General features: G+C 39.1%; 1 protein-coding gene across 3 annotated transcripts in view; it reads right to left on the bottom strand.

Moving 5' to 3' along the window:
* The window catches only part of PPP1R12A (protein phosphatase 1 regulatory subunit 12A), a 2,492,399-nt gene extending 2,484,158 nt beyond the window's left edge, over positions 1–8,241 (bottom strand). For 2 of the 3 annotated variants that reach the window (XM_044087956.1, XM_044087957.1), the window contains exon 1: positions 7,789–8,241. In XM_044087956.1, coding sequence (XP_043943891.1) covers positions 7,789–8,025 — 237 coding nt within the window. In that variant the 5' untranslated portion in view covers positions 8,026–8,241. The remainder of the gene's footprint in view (positions 1–7,788) is intronic. The other variant, XM_044087958.1, reaches the window with a different exon arrangement.
* Positions 8,242–17,210: the final 8,969 nt, after the last annotated feature.

The following is a 17,210-nucleotide window of genomic DNA, read 5'->3' as shown; positions in this document are numbered from 1 at the left end:
CACAGAGTGAAAGTTGCGGATTCCAAGTCTGACTGTCAACCAGTCACGAGTGGAGTCCCACAGAGCTCAGTCCTGGGCCCTCTCCCAGTTACGAGTGGAGTCCCACACGGCTCAGTCCTGGGCCCTCTCCTGTTTGGCATCTACTTCTCAGAAGTCCAGGCCAACAGAGGGACTCTGGCTGACCAAGTTTGCTGATGACTGCAAACAAGGAGTCATTATCAACTCCCCAAGTGATGCAGACATCCTACAAAAAGGGCCTCTCAGCTTAACACCACAAAATACTTTATCTCCTTTGGAAAAAACTCAGTTCCCACGAATTACCATGCCGATGGGAGCTCACTAAACACTGAAGGGGCCATAAGAGATCTGGGCACCCATGTCAACAGCCACCTCAATTTTGACCACCACATTGCCACTGTGGTCAGAAACTCCTATGTGGCACATCTCATAACCAAAGGTTTCACATTCAGAAAGAAAGAGATCACCATCCCTTATTAGACCAACCATCAAATATAACACCCCATTTGGCATGTACCTGACCAGACACCTACAACAGCTGAAAAGACCACAAAAGTACATCACAAAAGGATCCTAGGCCTTAAAACACACGTCCTACATGGACAGACTCAAGAAAATTCAGCTGTTCTCAGTCTCTTATTGTCTACTTAGAGGTGATCTCTGCTCGACTTACAAAGCCATGTCCGATCCAGCCCTACCTGAAATGCTACACCTAAAGAAATACCAATCCCCCTGCGCCACACGCTCCAGAGATCACAACCTCACTACAACAATCAAACAGAACATGCTGGAGGGACATGTTCACCTCCCAAAGACAGCCCATACTCTATAATAAGCTTCCCATTCATGTCAAGCAGTGCACCTCACTGGCCCTCTTCAAGAGGAATATTGACGAATGGATGGGTAACAAAGTTTACCCCAGGGAACACTCCAGTTGCCCTACTGGATAAAGGCACTGTGAACTAACGTCGGATGGTACCGTGCCAGGGAAATGTTTGGGGCTGGGCTTGTAAAGGCTCTAGGGCCACTAGCCTAGTACACACCTATGAACCTATTATGGCTGGCTTCTTCAATGTTCACCCCACCATGACTTCCTAGCACGTTTATGAGCCAATTCTTTAGACAAACAAACACTACTTAAAGTTTGTAAAAATTTTACTTTTGAACACAGTCAGAAGTTGTCATTTTCTGCCTTCGTGGCCTTCTTTACATGGAGGGCCAAATACTATATCAAGGTGGGCATTCAAGAACATGCTACAGATTCAAAGAAAAAAGTTTTTTTTAAGTGCCACAGAGTTCCATTAAAAGATGCCAAAAAACACGAGGCGAGAGTTGCTTTAAAGTGGCAAGAAAGTACTTTTCCCTAAAACGTTATGTAAGCAATTCTAGTTAAGAAAATTATACCGCAAACATGCCATCACCATATGATTATGTCAACTTTTTTTTTTAACATATAAAAAAACATCCCCGTCTGTGGCACTGTTTTCAAGGTATAGGTTATAGTTACTCTTTTTTTTAAATTTTGACATTGTCCGATCTCACCGAAAATTATTGCTGTCATTAGATCAGAGTAATGTCACTGCTGAACCTTAGATTCTAGCACATGTAACAGTAAATACCAGAAGAAAACAGTAATACTTTATAGAACGTGAATGAGGCAACCTATGGATGAAAAACATACTTAAAGGGAAAAAAAAGCCAGCTATTAGTTTGACAGTATAAAAATACACCGTATAAAAATGCAACTAACGAAATCAATAATGCAGTTATCTAATTAGAAAAATGTCAGTGAACTAAACTTGCATTACAACAGGTACATACTATGCTAATGACCACCAGGGCCTTTATAAGCCTAGCCATGCAATCAAACCCAGATGTGTATCATGGGTAATTATTAGGAAGAGGTATGTTAGGAAGTTTCTAGGGGTTATGGGGGAGGAGGTTGTTAAAGCAGACAGCAATGCCCAAACTAGAGACATGGGGCAGCCCCAGGAGGAATTTCCGATTTTCCAGCCATTGGTCAAGGTTATGCTTAAATAGGGTTAGGGATGGAATCTGCTTCACGTGGAAACAGAGCCTGTTCCAGAGCATGGAAATCCTCCAAGACACCCATCTGACTCACCAACTTGTCTTGTATCAAAAGCAAAATTTAAAGCCTTGGCTCTAGTGGTTCTAATGCTGTTCATTTTGTGGATGCACAAAATGTTCATAACAGCTGAATCCAAAGATGCCTTGTGTGCCAGACTTGGATCACCTCTCGTAGGAGACAAGACTACAGAGATGTGCCTTACATGGATCACCTTAAAGCCCTTGTTTATACCATAAATTCTCCTGCTAAGGAACCTTTGTGGATACTCCAACTGTTGCACAAGTCTGGTCAGGTACATGCTGAAGGGGACATTATACTTAATGGGTCTGATAGCTGAATAAAGTGGCACCGTGACTTTCTTGGACTTAATGCCATGCCCTTACTTATAAGATGGGAGACATAGAATGATTTTCTTAGTACCCTGGCCACACGTCAAAGGCCAGACCGTAGTCATATTTTCCCAAGATCCCTAACTTCCAGGTCAACTCTAAGGGGAGTCATATCAAGGAAGTAATTAGCCTGGCTGGCAGTTTTCCCAAAAGGCACTGTAATGCTTTTCTTAGCATTGAGTTTTAATCCAGGATTTTTGCACCAATCATTCGTGTTTATGTTAGAACCATTTGTAAGATGTTTATGTCATGGGGGAAATCTATGATAGTTCCCAAGTTCCCAATTTGCAGTCACCAGCGAAGTTGGCCAGCCAAAGATCCCTGACATTAGCCTTAAATAGGAGAGGTCCCAGCACAGAGCTTTGAGGTACCCCACTGGTGATAAGTCTCTTCGAGGATGTGGTATCACCAATCCTGACTTTCTGCATCCTGTGAGCCAGTTGGAAATCCAGTGAGTTAGGAGGGGTTTAAGCCCAGTTCAGTGTGTTTGCCAACTACACCAGAGTTGGGGTACTGTATTAAAACACTTTAGCTAGGTTCAGGTAAGCTACACCCACCATGTTTCCCCTTGTCCAATTCCTTGGTGACCTTCTCAAAGAAGTCCACCAGGTTTAGTAGGCATGACCTTCCTTTGGCAAAGCCAAACTAGGTGGGGTTCAGTGCCAGAAGACTGTCTACATCTTTGTTGATCATTTCCATAACTCATTCCACGGCTTTGCATATTAGACTATACAGACCAATAGGTCTGTAGTTCCCAGGGTCAGTTGATGGTCCACCCTTGTGAATGCTAAAGACAGATAGCTTCTATGAACAAATCCTCACAATAAATCACCTGTAGCACTGAACTCTCTCCATAAAGTAGGATGACTCACTTTGTACCCATGTAAATAAAATTTTGACAATGAGACTACATAAAGAAACTGTAGAGAGAGAACAACCACTACTATATGCAATACCTCAATTATTAAAACAATGTTCTCTACGATCTTGGTACAAGAATGTTCGATGTAATGTGAAGATTGTTCTCTCTATACTTATACTACTAACAAAACAGAATTTAGGAAGTGTTCAATACCCACTGAACTTAAAAATTATTTCCTGCATGAAATGTGTTAGTCCAGGGTACTGTCTGATGTGCTTGCTTTGTAATTCACAAATTCTGAATGAATGCATGCGTTTCACTTAAAGATTTCTCAATGTATAATGCAGAGTTATCATTTTGTAGCAGTGTGTGTTCTATCACCTGCAGTTTGGCTGATAAGAGTTCCAGGACCAAAAAAAAGAGAGAAAATTCCATTAGAACACTATCGGCATGAGTGTAAGTCTGCCAATGCCTTTTAGTGTGAAGAAGTAATTAGGGGCCTGGGGACCCAAATTGATAGCAATCTCTCATTTGACAATCACGTGGCCAAAGTGGTTAGAAAAACTTTCTATATAGCCCACCTTATCATGAAGGGATTCACATCTAGATCAAGGGAGGTCACTGTGCCTCTTTACTCATCCCTTCAGGCCCATAATTGAATACAATGCCCCATTCGGGATGTACCTTACCCGACACCTGCAGCAACTAGAAAGACCCCAAAAAGTACCTCACCAAGAGGATCAAAGGGCTCAAACAGATGCCATATGCTGCTCGGTTAAAGAAACTTCAGCTCTACTCAGTTGCATACCGCCTACTTAGAGGCGATCTGTGCCTGACATATAAGGCCATGTCCAACCCAGAATTGATGGACATGCTTCACCTCAGAAAATCCAAATCCCTTCGAGCTACACACTCGAGGGACTTGAACCTCAGCACAGAAATAAACAGAGCATGCTTGAGGGACAGATTCATAACCCAGAGGCTCCCTTCACTCTGGAATAGAATCCCAGTCCAAGTTAGGCAGAGTTCCTCACTGACTCTCTTCAAGAGGAATCTTGACGACTGGATGGAAGATCGTAGGTTTAACCCGGGGGTCACTTCTGTGTCACTGTTAGACAGAGGCACAGTAAACTAACCTTGAAAAAGGGCATAGTAAAACTCATTTAAAATGGGTGGCGAAAGCCAAACACACTCTGGCTAGGCTTACAAATGCCCTAGGGCAGATAGCCTATTATGAACTATGGTCAACATGGAAGTGGTACAGAAGATGAGGGGAGGCCAGGATATCAGCATGCCAACATAGGTGTCATAGTGAGTGATGGATCCAGAATTGAGTCACATGTGACAAAAGGCATTCAAATGTCAAGAGCCAACCACACATTTCCTGTATGGATGTACTGTTTTCATGTGGGATTATTATTCTGCACTGCAGTCCACTCAGTATTTTTCCCCAAGCAGGGCAAAAGCAAGTGTAATTTTTTTTTTTTAATTCAACATTCTTCCCTAGAACATGCTCAACTTTCCTCCAATTTGTTTTCTGGAACTAATACTTTCACTAAAGATCTACAGTAAATGAATCCTTCACTCAGGCTGCAATAAAAAATATCAGTGGCCATTATCAGAAGAGTGAAGGTACTGAAAGCATTGTTGTGCATCACATTGTGGACAATACCGAGGGGGGGGGGATTAAAATACGAGAAAGGGGTTTACATTTCTGTTATGTAGTGACTGCTTTGTACAGCAACATAATGGGGCTTAACGTTCGTCACACCTTTCTGACAGCACACACTACAAAACTCTAAGACCATTTCTTATGGGTGTTACCAATGCCAAGAGTACAACAAAGCAAACAGGAGGGAAATGACAACAGGACAATGGATAAAGTATAAAATACAGAAGTTGAGACCCATGACCAAAAAGTAAACCTTAAAAATGTCATCTTAATGACCTGAGTATGAAGTGAAAGCTTTCTCCTAAAACAGAAACAAATCCAAAATACAGCTCAAACAACGAAAATATGGCATAGCATAATGATGTGCACATTTAATCTTAATGAATTAAGCTACTCCTCCAGGATAAACTCAGAATCAAAATGTTTGTGGAAACAAACAATAATACAAGCAGCCAGCCCTTAAAAGTAACTGTACAAGTTTTCCACTTGCATGTTCTTTCAAATTCAAACTTTATACACACAATATCTTACTGAAGATCTTATAATACTGAACAATGGTGGTGATTAGGTAAAACTATTATACAACTTAGTACAAAAGAGACACCGCTTCAGAGATAAAATTTGCCATTTCCCCCATAGCTGTGAACATGACACCAAACCACAGCAGCCAGGTTTTTCCACCTATTAAATGAGACTCCCTATTACTTTTGGTGCAGCTTGGTTTCTCCATACCCCCTGAACATCTTTCCAAAACAACAACCCTTTACACAGAAGCTTGATATCAGTCTTCACCTCATATTTTACAGACTTTGTTGCTGTATTAAAGCAAATTAAATAAACAAACATAATTCTCTATTAAACAGATTAAGTAGCAAGATCTCTGAACAGATTACATTTCCAGATCAATTCTCAGCATTTTCCGACAGGCGAGGAAGAATATCATATTCTGAGGTAGCTGTTGGACTATAAAGATAAACACCCACTACTATTCACAGACTCTCCCTACACACTGTCTGTAGGAGTCAAGATAAGACAAATATTCTAACAAGTCGGCATCCTTCAGAAGAGGGGGAAAAAAAAACAGAACTCCACTTATTAAAAAGGTTTAACACACAACCATCCAGTGATAAACATAATAAATTCAACTATGACATTAACAGTATTCTGAAGTAAAACAAAATGGTTAAGTACAAATTTTGACACAAGGATATTCAAAGAACAGAATAAATTCTACCATAACATTAAAAGCATTCTGAAGTACAAATTTTCACATTTGAGGATCTTCAGAGAACATAACTGTCATCACTCCAGCATTCTACAATTGTATTAAGACTGAAAGGCAGCAGTCCACTGTGAGAATTCATAACTGCACACATGTAACAGTTGCTGCAACATATCATCATACCTTTTCTTCTACCATTCAAACAACCCTGCAGCCACTTTAATGCACCTTAGAAAAAACAACAAGTAAAGTAATCTCTGTATGCTATCATACTTGAACATGAAAACCAAATAGTAGTATTTGCTGTCACTAGATATACCTAGCTGTCACACTACATTCTACAATGCTAGCACATTTCAAATGGGCAATAGACAAACTACTACTACCAAAACAAATGAAACTGGGTGGGTTAAGTGCAAAAATTACAGGTCACTAAAAACAAAAGCAACAACAAAAAAATGCTGAAGACGATAAGTACATGCAAGATAATTCATCCTCATAATGCCTTTAGAGCAATGTATTGTAATATCACATTACTAAATTATTTTTCTTGCATTAACATTTTTGCATCATCCTAAACACCAGCAAAGTTAAAAGAGACTTATGGATACAGATTAGTTGACACTGTATTTTATGCTACCGTAAAGCGGTTTTCGAGGCTTAAAAAAAGCAATGCCCAGTACCTTCACAGCAAAACTGCTCAACCCCTCCTTACCATAAGTACAGTATCTTTCAAATGCCATCGTTTCCTTATTTGGCCAGCATTTGGGAATTCTAGACACACCGATAAAAACTCTACACAGACTTATGGGACTAGCGCATCCAGTGTTTTTAGTGATCAAATGTTGGTTCTCACCACAAGAATTGCTGAAAATAAACCAACATACAGCAACTGCAAGAATCCATTCTTTAGAATGACTTACTGTACAAGTCTCAGAAAGTCAACCATTGCAAGCAATGCAGAGTTTAGGCCCAAGGCACAGTTCTGTTAAGACTGCGGCAAAAGTAGTACTCAAAAATACATTCACACAGCGAATTTCCTGAAGTAATAGTTTTAAAAACAACAACATGCATAAGAGAAAAAAAGCTATAACTTAAATTTGCAGACTTTTCAAAATGGCAGTTTTTAATCCCTTGAAATTGATAGCATTAAATACATTGCAATCTTAAGCTGGTCCACGTCTCATCTGCACACACACATCAGCTTAATTGCAATAGTTATTTATAAAAAATGTATTCTTACATATCGGAGAACCAAAAACAGCAAACGGTACACAGCTTAATGTAAAAAAGAGCAGATGATGCAGAAGCAATATACCAATGACATACCGCTTGACAATACAGAATGAGAAAACAGGGAAGCTAAATAGTAAGCAGAACTTCTACTAACAGTTCAGGGAGGGAACAGAAACCCAACAAGATCTGACAGCCAGAGGACCGACTTACATAACCATGGCCACCACAACCACAACACTGTTTAGCCGCTGCAAATGCAGCTTCAACATCTCTAAGGCAAAAGGAAAACCCAACACCGACCTGATGGAGGGCAGTCAATCCGTCCACATTCGCGTAGTTGATGTCTGCGCCCCGAGCTAACATTTTCTGCACCTCTTCTATGTCCCCACTCGAACAAGCAGCCAAGAACACAGCGCCATCATCGAACTTCACCTTGGTTTTCTTCTTCTTGAAAATAGGAGGCTCGAGGTCTGTCTCTGAGCCTAGCCACCGTTTCAACTGTTCGTTCCGTTTCTGTTTGGCATCCGCCATCTTCATCCCCTCCTCCTCGCCTGCTGCTTGCTTATTTCTCCGATGGAAGGTTTGCTAAACACAGCCGCTATCCCACAGGGCACTGGGACTCAAACCAACTGAGCGAAGGAAAAAAAAATCGATTAGCATAACATCGCAAGAGTAGGCGGTACGACGTGAGACTTTATAAGAGGAGGTGGAGCCTTGGCTAACGTGGTTGTGTTGAAAGGACAGCAGGGCAAAAAAGTTTATAGTAGACAAATCAGCATATTTTATGTGGCAAGTACATCTCGAAAGTGCTCAAGGAACATAACTATTTTTTTTATTTTCCTTGAAATATACTATTTTGAGGTAATGCAATAAATAATAAATCAGCATTACGATTATATACCTTGCTTTCCTTTAAAGCTTTGTAGATTCTGTGGTTTTATTGTATAAACAAATAACAAACCTCTCACATATCCTTTATTTTGACTCAAATGTTAACTCCGTCACTCTTAATCCCGCCTAAATCTTGTGATTTTTGGATAAAATGTGGTGAATAATTAAGAATTAGACCTTTTAATGTCGGCAATGTATATTAATTCACATTCTCTTATTCTGCCAATACCTGTCAACCGTCCCGATTTTAACTCCTATTTTAGCTCTGACCTGTCTTCATCCATCCTAAAACTAGTGACTTGGGGAAAAGGTGGTAAATTGCACTTAATAAACAATGAAAAATAGACTTGTTTTAGTTCAGAAAATGAGTATTAATTCACAATCTTTTTTGTCAACGTCAAGTTAATAGTACTAATAAAAGTGTCCCCGATTATTTTCTGGATTTGTCCCTGATTCTGATATTTGTCCCTGATTCATCAAGAGCTATGATTGTCTCAAGTTAATATTACTAAGATTTTAAAAGTGTCCTTGATTGCAGGTTTGTCATGCCTGAGTCTGTTGATATTTGTCTTTAATTGATTGAGAGCTATGATGGCAGTGATTTAAAATGTTTTAATTCTGAAGCGACAAAGTTGAGAACCTTAAAACCAACCACAGTTTGTGCCTGAAAAAGATCCTTTGGTGCAGTTCATTCTATTTAAGAAAATTTAAACAGCAGTCAGTGTTGTAGTCCTTTGTTATAAAGCAGGGATGAGAAATAAATTAAAAATGAGAGATATGAGTACTTTCTATTTGATGTAAAATGCAAAGCGCCAAACACTGAAGTATAGTATAAAATACTGAAACAAGCTTATTTTTTTTTCCCTGAAGATGTGGGGATTGTAAAGAAAATGAGCCCTTGTTGGAGTTGTGGTCTGATGAGAAGTTTTGAGTTCTTAGAAATTCAGTGGAAAAAAGTTTAGATGCAACCGCTAAGCTGATTAAACAATCATTTCAACCATAAACATGAAAGGAATTGCAAGGATTTAAGTTTGGTCTGCCTCCATGTCATAGAGGGATCATACCCTGACTGCATCCTAGATGACCAGAGTTTGATAAACTGCCCCATCACCTGGAAGAACCAGGCAGAGAGGGGTGGAGTGAGAGGGCTGTGGCACAGTTGCCTCCGGGGTGGGGGGGGGGGTGGAAGGTGTTTATCTGCACTCTAGGGCACATTGTGCAGTGGAATTTCTCTGGTGTAGACTGGAAGACCACCTCTGATAAACCATTTTTAAATGAAGAAGCCAGCAGTCCTGGGCTTTCAAAGTTATGATGAAGTCGTGGTCCTGTGCAGAATAAAAGCTTTAAGCTAACTGTTGCATAATGAAGTATTTTTTAACTTCATTGGATGTGACTTATACCCGTTCAGGATTGTTGGCTTCTATGTTTACGATTGATTATATTTTCTCTAAAGCAGAACAAGGATTCTTTTGTTTGGTTAAAAACCACCACTGATGCCATATGGGGAGGGATAGCCCTTTGCGGAAGTGAGAGGGCAGTCTCCAAAGACAACCCATTGTACACTGCTCCCTGTTGCTTTGCTGAATGTGGACAATTAGAGCTGTGGAAATTAAAACAGAAAATCTTGTGCCACCTATGATGGCTTTCTGACTAACGGTCAACCCTCATTCCAGTGATGGGGAACTAATTGGACAATTGACTGAGGAGAAAGCTGATGTTCAGTAGACAGCATGGGCAGAGAATGGTAGAAAAACAGTTTAATTTTTCATACAAAGAAACCTACTAAATATGTGGCTCAGTAAGAAAAAATGTCTAAAACTGTAATTAATGGAAAACAAAAAACTGTTAATGATGAGCTATAGGATTTCTTGTGTAGTGTAAGAGTAAATTATCATTCTCAGAGAAGGTCATCAGACAGTAATTTAATATTGAAAGAACATTATTAAAGATTTCTGTAGTACTGGAAGCAGCAAGCGACTATTTACAAGATTTAAAATTAAAACAGTGTACAAGAACAGAAACTTTAAAGGCATGTACCCAGGAAAATGAGAGAGAGTGATGCTAAGGCACACTGCAAGTGTTTTAGGGAAATGACTGTTAAGTGTAAATTTAAGAAGAGAAAATGTATACCAGGAGCTTAGTGAATGTTTGTTTATCACTAGGAAAAAAAAAAAAAAACATTTGAAGAAAACAAGCACTGAAAGAACAAAATTAAAGTATTTAATGTTCCCACAAAATTTATGCTGCGTAAAGGAGTATAGAAAATGTGAAGGAAACCTTGTACTCTGCAGGGTAATAAAAATAAAATAAATACATTCATTCCTGATGGAAAGTAAATTAGACGAGAGGCCTGTAAACTTTGAAGTTGATACTGGGATCAGTGTCATTACAACGAGTAAAGCAAAATTCAAAGAAGCAAGTGTTATGGTTTGCAGTCAGCTGATTTATTAAAAATAAGGAGTGTGTTGCTGATGTGAAATCTATTTTTTTTTTGAGAAACAAAATATGTTTTACTTTAATAATAGGCAAAGGTAACAGACTATATACAATTAATTTAAACAGCAGAAATAAGGCACACAAATTCTGAAACCAAACTTTAGAAAAAATATATTTTATACAGCTGTTTCCCTTTTGGAGTGCAGAGGACTGTAGCAGTTTTACTGTATGGGAAGCCATATGATGACATTTGTCTAGATAACATCCTAACTACTTGCAATTTATCTGGATAATATCCTACTAACTGTACCATACCATGGAATATATCTAAAATTTAGAGAAACGAGAGAAAATTGCAAGATGCAGGCTTATATCATATGAGTAATAGACGTGTTTCTGAAATAGAAATAGAAATATAATATTTTAAAGGTCTAGCAGACACAAACTTGTAACAGATGCAAATTATTTATATTCTATAAGGTAATACCATTCTGGAGGCTTCATCTTTTTACAGATGTTTCTTACTTGAAAGCATATTTGGATTTACTTTATCATAACAAGCTTTTACCAAATTTGGAAACCTTGTTAAGTCCCTTGTATTATTTTTATATTAAGATGACTGTGGACATGTGGAATGCTATTTCCTTTTGTTGAACACCACCATCTGCCTATGTGCTTGGTCTGCAGAGAGAGAGAGAGCTCTCCTGTCCTCTGATACTTCATCTTGTGAGACAGACACTGTACTTAGGTTCACAGGTATATACTAGACCAACAACCACCAGGGCCTAGCCAATATAAGCCCTAGTAACATGTGCACCTAAACTGGAGGAATATATTAATATATTAGAAGGAGTCTGTTAGTTAGTGGGTTACTAAAAAGTTATGAGGAGCAGGGTATGTTAGTTATTGAAAGAGTACTGTTGGAGTCTGTCAAAAGGAAACATGGGGGGGGGGGCAGACTGGGAGTGTATTTATGATTTTCTCATCCAGTGTTAGGAAATACTTTACTCCTGTGTATAAGAGACTTGGGGGCCAGCCCAGGGATGAAATTACAATTTTCCCTCCAATCGTCAAGGTTATGTTTGAATAGGGTTAGAAATGGACTCTGTTTCACATGGATGGGGAGCCTGTTCCAGAGCTTGGGAATCCTCTGAGATGCATATCTGTCTTGCCAGCATGTTCTTTTTATCTTGCAAGTGAAGTTTAAATCCCTAGATCTTGTGTTTCTCGTGTTGTTTGTTTTGCGGATGTGCAAAAGTTCTATCAGGGATGGATCTAAGGATGCCTTATATGCTAAGCACAGATTGACTCTCAACAACCTGTAATATACTGAGTATAGAGACAGAGCTGTAAGGCAGTCTTTATAAAACAGTATGCTAATACATTGGATTCTCTTGATGAGGAACATCTGTGGATATTCCAGCTGTTGTGTATGCCTAATCAGGTACACGATGAAGGGGACATTGTATTCAATGATGGGTCTGATAAGGGCTGAGTAGAGTGGTATTGTAACTTCCTTTGACCTAGATGCTATATCCTTACTTATAAGTTGGGTGACATAGAATAATTTTTCTGACTACCTTGGCTACTTGTTGGTCAAAGGCCAGATTATTGTCTATGTATGTTTAAAGATCTAACTACCACATCGATTAAAGAAATAACTACCACATCGATTTTTAGGGGGTGTTTTATCAATGGAGTGATTTGGTTGGATGGACATTTTCCCAAAAGGCACTGTAATGCACTTCTTTGCATTGAGTTTTAATCTGTGGCTTTGGCACCAGTCATTTGTCTGCATTAGCCTCTCTTGGTGTCATGTTGATGTCATGGGGAATTTATGATAACTTCCAATTTGCAGTCATCTGTGAACTTGGTTAGCCAGAGACCCTTGAAATTAGCCTTGCCCTCCAAGAAGTAGATGCCAAACAGGAGTATGCCAGTACTGATCCCTGCTGTACTTCACTGGATATCTGCCTCTTGGTGAAGGTGGTCTCACCAATCCTGACTTCTTGGTTCCTGTCTGTGAACTGGATGGCAATCCAGCAAGTTATGCATGGATTTATGCCTGGTTCAGGGAGTATGCCCACAATACCTGAGTAGGGTATTGTATTGAACACCATAGCCAGATCTAGGTTCACTGTTTTCCCTTCATCCATTGCCTTGGTTACTTTCACAAAGAAGTCTACCAGGTTAAATAGGCATGACCTTCCCTTGACAAAACCAAACTGGGATGGGTCCAGTGTCTGTAGATTGCCATTGTCTTTGTTGATCATTTCCATGATAAATCATTCCATGGCTTTGTATATTAGACTAGCAAGACTAATGGGTCTGTAGTTTCTGGGATCAGTTGCTGATCCACCCTTGTGAAGAGGGATAACCACTGTTGTCCTCCATTCTCTTGGTACAGTGGCTGTTTTGAAGCTGTAGTTGAAAAGTGACTCAAGTGGTTCTGGTAGGTCATTTTTCAGGCTATTTAGGTGGTAACCTGTGACAGTGTTGGGCCCCAGTGAGGCTGTATTTTCTGGCCTTAGTTAACACCAGTATGACCTGCTCCCTGCTGATAGTTGAAGGGGGTTATGATGTTAGGGATTTCACAGGGGTGGCGGGGGGAGTGGGGCTTGCGTTTGAGTTGAATTTGTTGGCCAGCAGATTTGGTATGCCACTCTGCTCAGTGAAAGTGGTACCAATTACTACCACTTCTGAACACTGTTGCATGTTACCTTTGAAGTTTTGGACATGGGTCCTGTGGTTGTCTTTAGCCTGAGAGACTTTCTTGACCTCATAATTGGCCTTGTTTGATTTAATTAAGCCTCTTAGAGTCCTGTTTAATTAGTGAGCTCTTGTCATTATGAGAGCTGCTGTTTCTAATTTTGACCTTAATTTGTTTCCTTTAGTTATATATCCTGTTAGGATTTGGAGTCCAGCAATGTGATTTGTTTTTGGAGTTTGTTTTGAGCTTACTTCAGGTAGGTACGGCAGCCATTTATGTTTTTACAGTCTTTCTGTGAACAATTCTGCATCGGCTGTTGTGAAGTCAGGGTTAGGCAGGGCATTGAATTTTAACAAATTGTCACTTAATAAGATATAGTTTGCTTTAGAATTTTCTGAACTGCAACAGGTTTTGCTGGGTTTTCCAAGTTGATTTTTATTTTGAAGAAGACAGCTTTATGATCTGACCTTACCAGGAAGGGGGGGGGGGGGGTTTGCAGCATTCTTCCATACTAGTGAGGACTAGGTTCAATATGTTTGAACCTCTGATTGGAATGAGCACTATCTGATCAAGGGTATTTGTGTTAATAAAGTCCAGGAAATGTTCTGCCTACAAGTTGGAGGCAGTGTATGTTTCCCAGTCTATAGAGGGGTAATTGAAATCTCTCATGAATAGCTAATTTGGTTGGATGGAGATTGCCTCCAGTAGGTATAGATAAGATGTGTGGTATACTTGTGACATAAGTTTGTTTATTTATTTATTGACATTGGATTACTAGGAAAGTTTGACTGGGTAGAAACCCATTTTCAGCAGAGGGCTGGAGAGAAAAGCTCCAAATTATTACAAAACATTTTAAGAACAATAATTTTACAGTCTTCAAAAATAAAACTTAAACATCTGCAATTTAAATAATTGTAATGAATTAGATATAATATGAAAACACTGCTACATGATATATGACAATCATGTAAATGGTAACCTGTAACTTGCTAAGATGTGGCAAGGGACTCTATCTAGGGTTACTTCCATGTGGATGAACTCCAGGGTATCATCCTGTTTAACCAACCTTGAGGTATCCTTGTTGCAATGTAGATCAAAACACCTTCACCTTTAATCCCTATCTGTGAGAATAATGGTCTGAATGTGTGAAAGGCAGTGTAGCCTTGCACTCTTGGAGTACTTTCTGCAGTTGTAAGCCATGTCTCTGTAATGGTACAGATGTCTGTATTCTCCAGCGTGAGAAGAGCTTGTAGGATGTGAAGTTTCTTGTTAAGGCTCCTAGCATTGAGCAGTAACAACTTTAGGTTCCTTTGAATTTTATTTGCTGTGTCAGTAGGTTTGTCCCTTTGGCATTGCCTAAAAAGGTTCTTAATGGGTGGAGTAAGGTTTTAGCCAAAACACAGAAGTTGGGGTGGGGAGCAGGTGCAGACCATATTTGGCAAAGAGATGTGGTCTGTTCACCATGCCCTCCCAAGATAACAGATATTGATTCCTCCAGATTAACATCAGAAACTAAACCAATTGTTTAAGTCAGTCATTTTTTGTTCATACTGTAACATCATAGTTGGTGAAGGTAGAATGCTGCTGAATGCAAGGCACATAGTGGTCTGAGACTCGACATGTATCTCCCTGGACTATATGAAGAGTAGTCCATATTGTCTTTCTTCATATAGTCCAGGGAGGTAGTACACCCCAAGTCATTTATGCCCACATGGACTATGATAGAATCATACTGGTACCTGTGGAGCAAAGACGTGTGTGTGTGTGGGGGGGGGGGGGTGTAACTTGGCAGATCCTGGTTTCAGATAAACAACTGACCGCAATCTTTTTCTTGTCCAGTCTGATGAGTGGGGCATCTGTGTGTCATACAGTGGAGTCTCCTATGACAAGAGTCCTGGGTAAATTAACTGCTTGCTTTATGAGCTTTGTTTTAGGGCCTATTGGGTGTAGGGTTATGTGAGGTGTTTGGTGTATGCTTTAGAGATTGCTGATAATGGGCATTGCTGTTTGGAGTCTTAGGAGTCCTTTGAGGTTTGGGGAGATTGCTTTTTAGTACCTCAGCATAATATGGTCTATGTGTGTGTGGGGGACACAATGCTTGGTTCCAGTAATCTAGAGGAAAAAGTAAGTCAAACGTGCTCAAAGATGATTAAAATAAAACACTGAAGGACTATGTCAACTCATACAACAAAAGGCTTGAAAAAAATGGAAGAACCTTTAAACAGGTATTCAAATGAGTGGGTAAAATTGCAAAACTCAGAGACTGAAATGAAGAAAAGGCTGGCTGAGTATGAGACTGCTGAAGAAAAAAATGGTAGAATTAGAGGACAGGGCAAGCAGAAAAAATCTGAGATTTACTGCTGTACCAGAGAAACTAGAAGGAGCAGACTATATCAACTTTATGAAGTTACAAATAAGCAACTGGACTGGTATTCCACAGTAAGAACTGTTAATTGAAAGGGCACACCATGTGTTTGTTGCAAATCTGGCCATGAGAAAGCAGCCAAGATCTGTATTAGTAAAGATGCAAAACTGTGGCAAAAAGGCAAAGTATTAAAAGTTGGAGACAGCAAATAATTTGTGGAAAATGATTATTCACTGTACTCCAGGAAGAAGAGAAACAAATTTATTTCAGCGATCGGGGAATGTCAGGAAGCAGGTGTGTGATGCAAGCTGCTGTATCCATCTGTCTTCAGAATATTTTATTCCTGGAGGATCAAAGACATTTTTTGATGCAGAATAGGCTAAGGAAGAAATACAAATCTTTGTCCAACAAAAAAAGGAGTCATCAAACAGAAGGGGTCACTGCTTCTAATTTTCTGATAATAAATTGCATGGAGAGACTTTACCAGTAAAGATCTTTCCATTGTTCTAAAGAAAAATGCTTGATAGACAAAAAAAAAAAGAAGAAGAATCTGGAGTACCTTGGAATTAAATTGGAATCTGGAGGTAGGAGACAGAGTTGAACAGGAAAAAGACCAACATTGCATAAATTAGTGAATAAATGTGAGACTGCAAAGCATCAATTTCATTTATGAAGTATGGCTGCATAAGACAAAGTGAAAAGAGTGGACATTTGTTGACTTTGTTAAACTTGTGAGGAAATGAAAGGCATTTGCCTCACTTCATGTCATTAATGTTTGGAAGGACATTGAGGGGAGGGAAGAAGAAAGAAAATGTAATTGAAAATAAAACAATTTTTGTTCTTAACCATATTTCTATGAAACTTTTCAGTATGTAAATTTCATATTTTATAGTAATGTAGCTTTAGTTGTTCTTGTTTGTGATTAAAATACTAAAACAAACAGATGCCCTTTTTCTTTCTTTCTTTCTTCTTTTTTAGTATTAAAATGTAGGCATTACAATGTAAAAAGAAAAAAAAGGCGTGACAAAAGTATGTTTAAGTTAATAGACTGTAATCTTAAGTTGTTGAGGTAGGGGACCATAACATATGTAGAGCTGATATGTTTTCTCTTACTTTTGCTTAGGTGAATGTTTGGATTAAGACTCTTGGCTTAATCTAGTAACAAGTTTTAAGTGGAAACAAGTAAATAAGAGAACACTGAATATAATGAAAAATTTTCCTTTGGCCATAAATTTATCATATTGTCTTTAGAAGCATGTAGCTGAAGACTAGATTTTTTCTCTTATGTTGTTATGGAGGCAAGCTGATTATAAGGCAATA

This window comes from Protopterus annectens, chromosome 11.part0, assembly GCF_019279795.1.
Source record: "Protopterus annectens isolate FY-2018-M chromosome 11.part0, PAN1.0, whole genome shotgun sequence".
NCBI classification, from domain to species: Eukaryota; Metazoa; Chordata; order Ceratodontiformes; family Protopteridae; genus Protopterus; species Protopterus annectens.
Note: the sequence above shows the minus strand (reverse complement) of the source record. Positions and strands in the feature narration are given on the sequence as shown.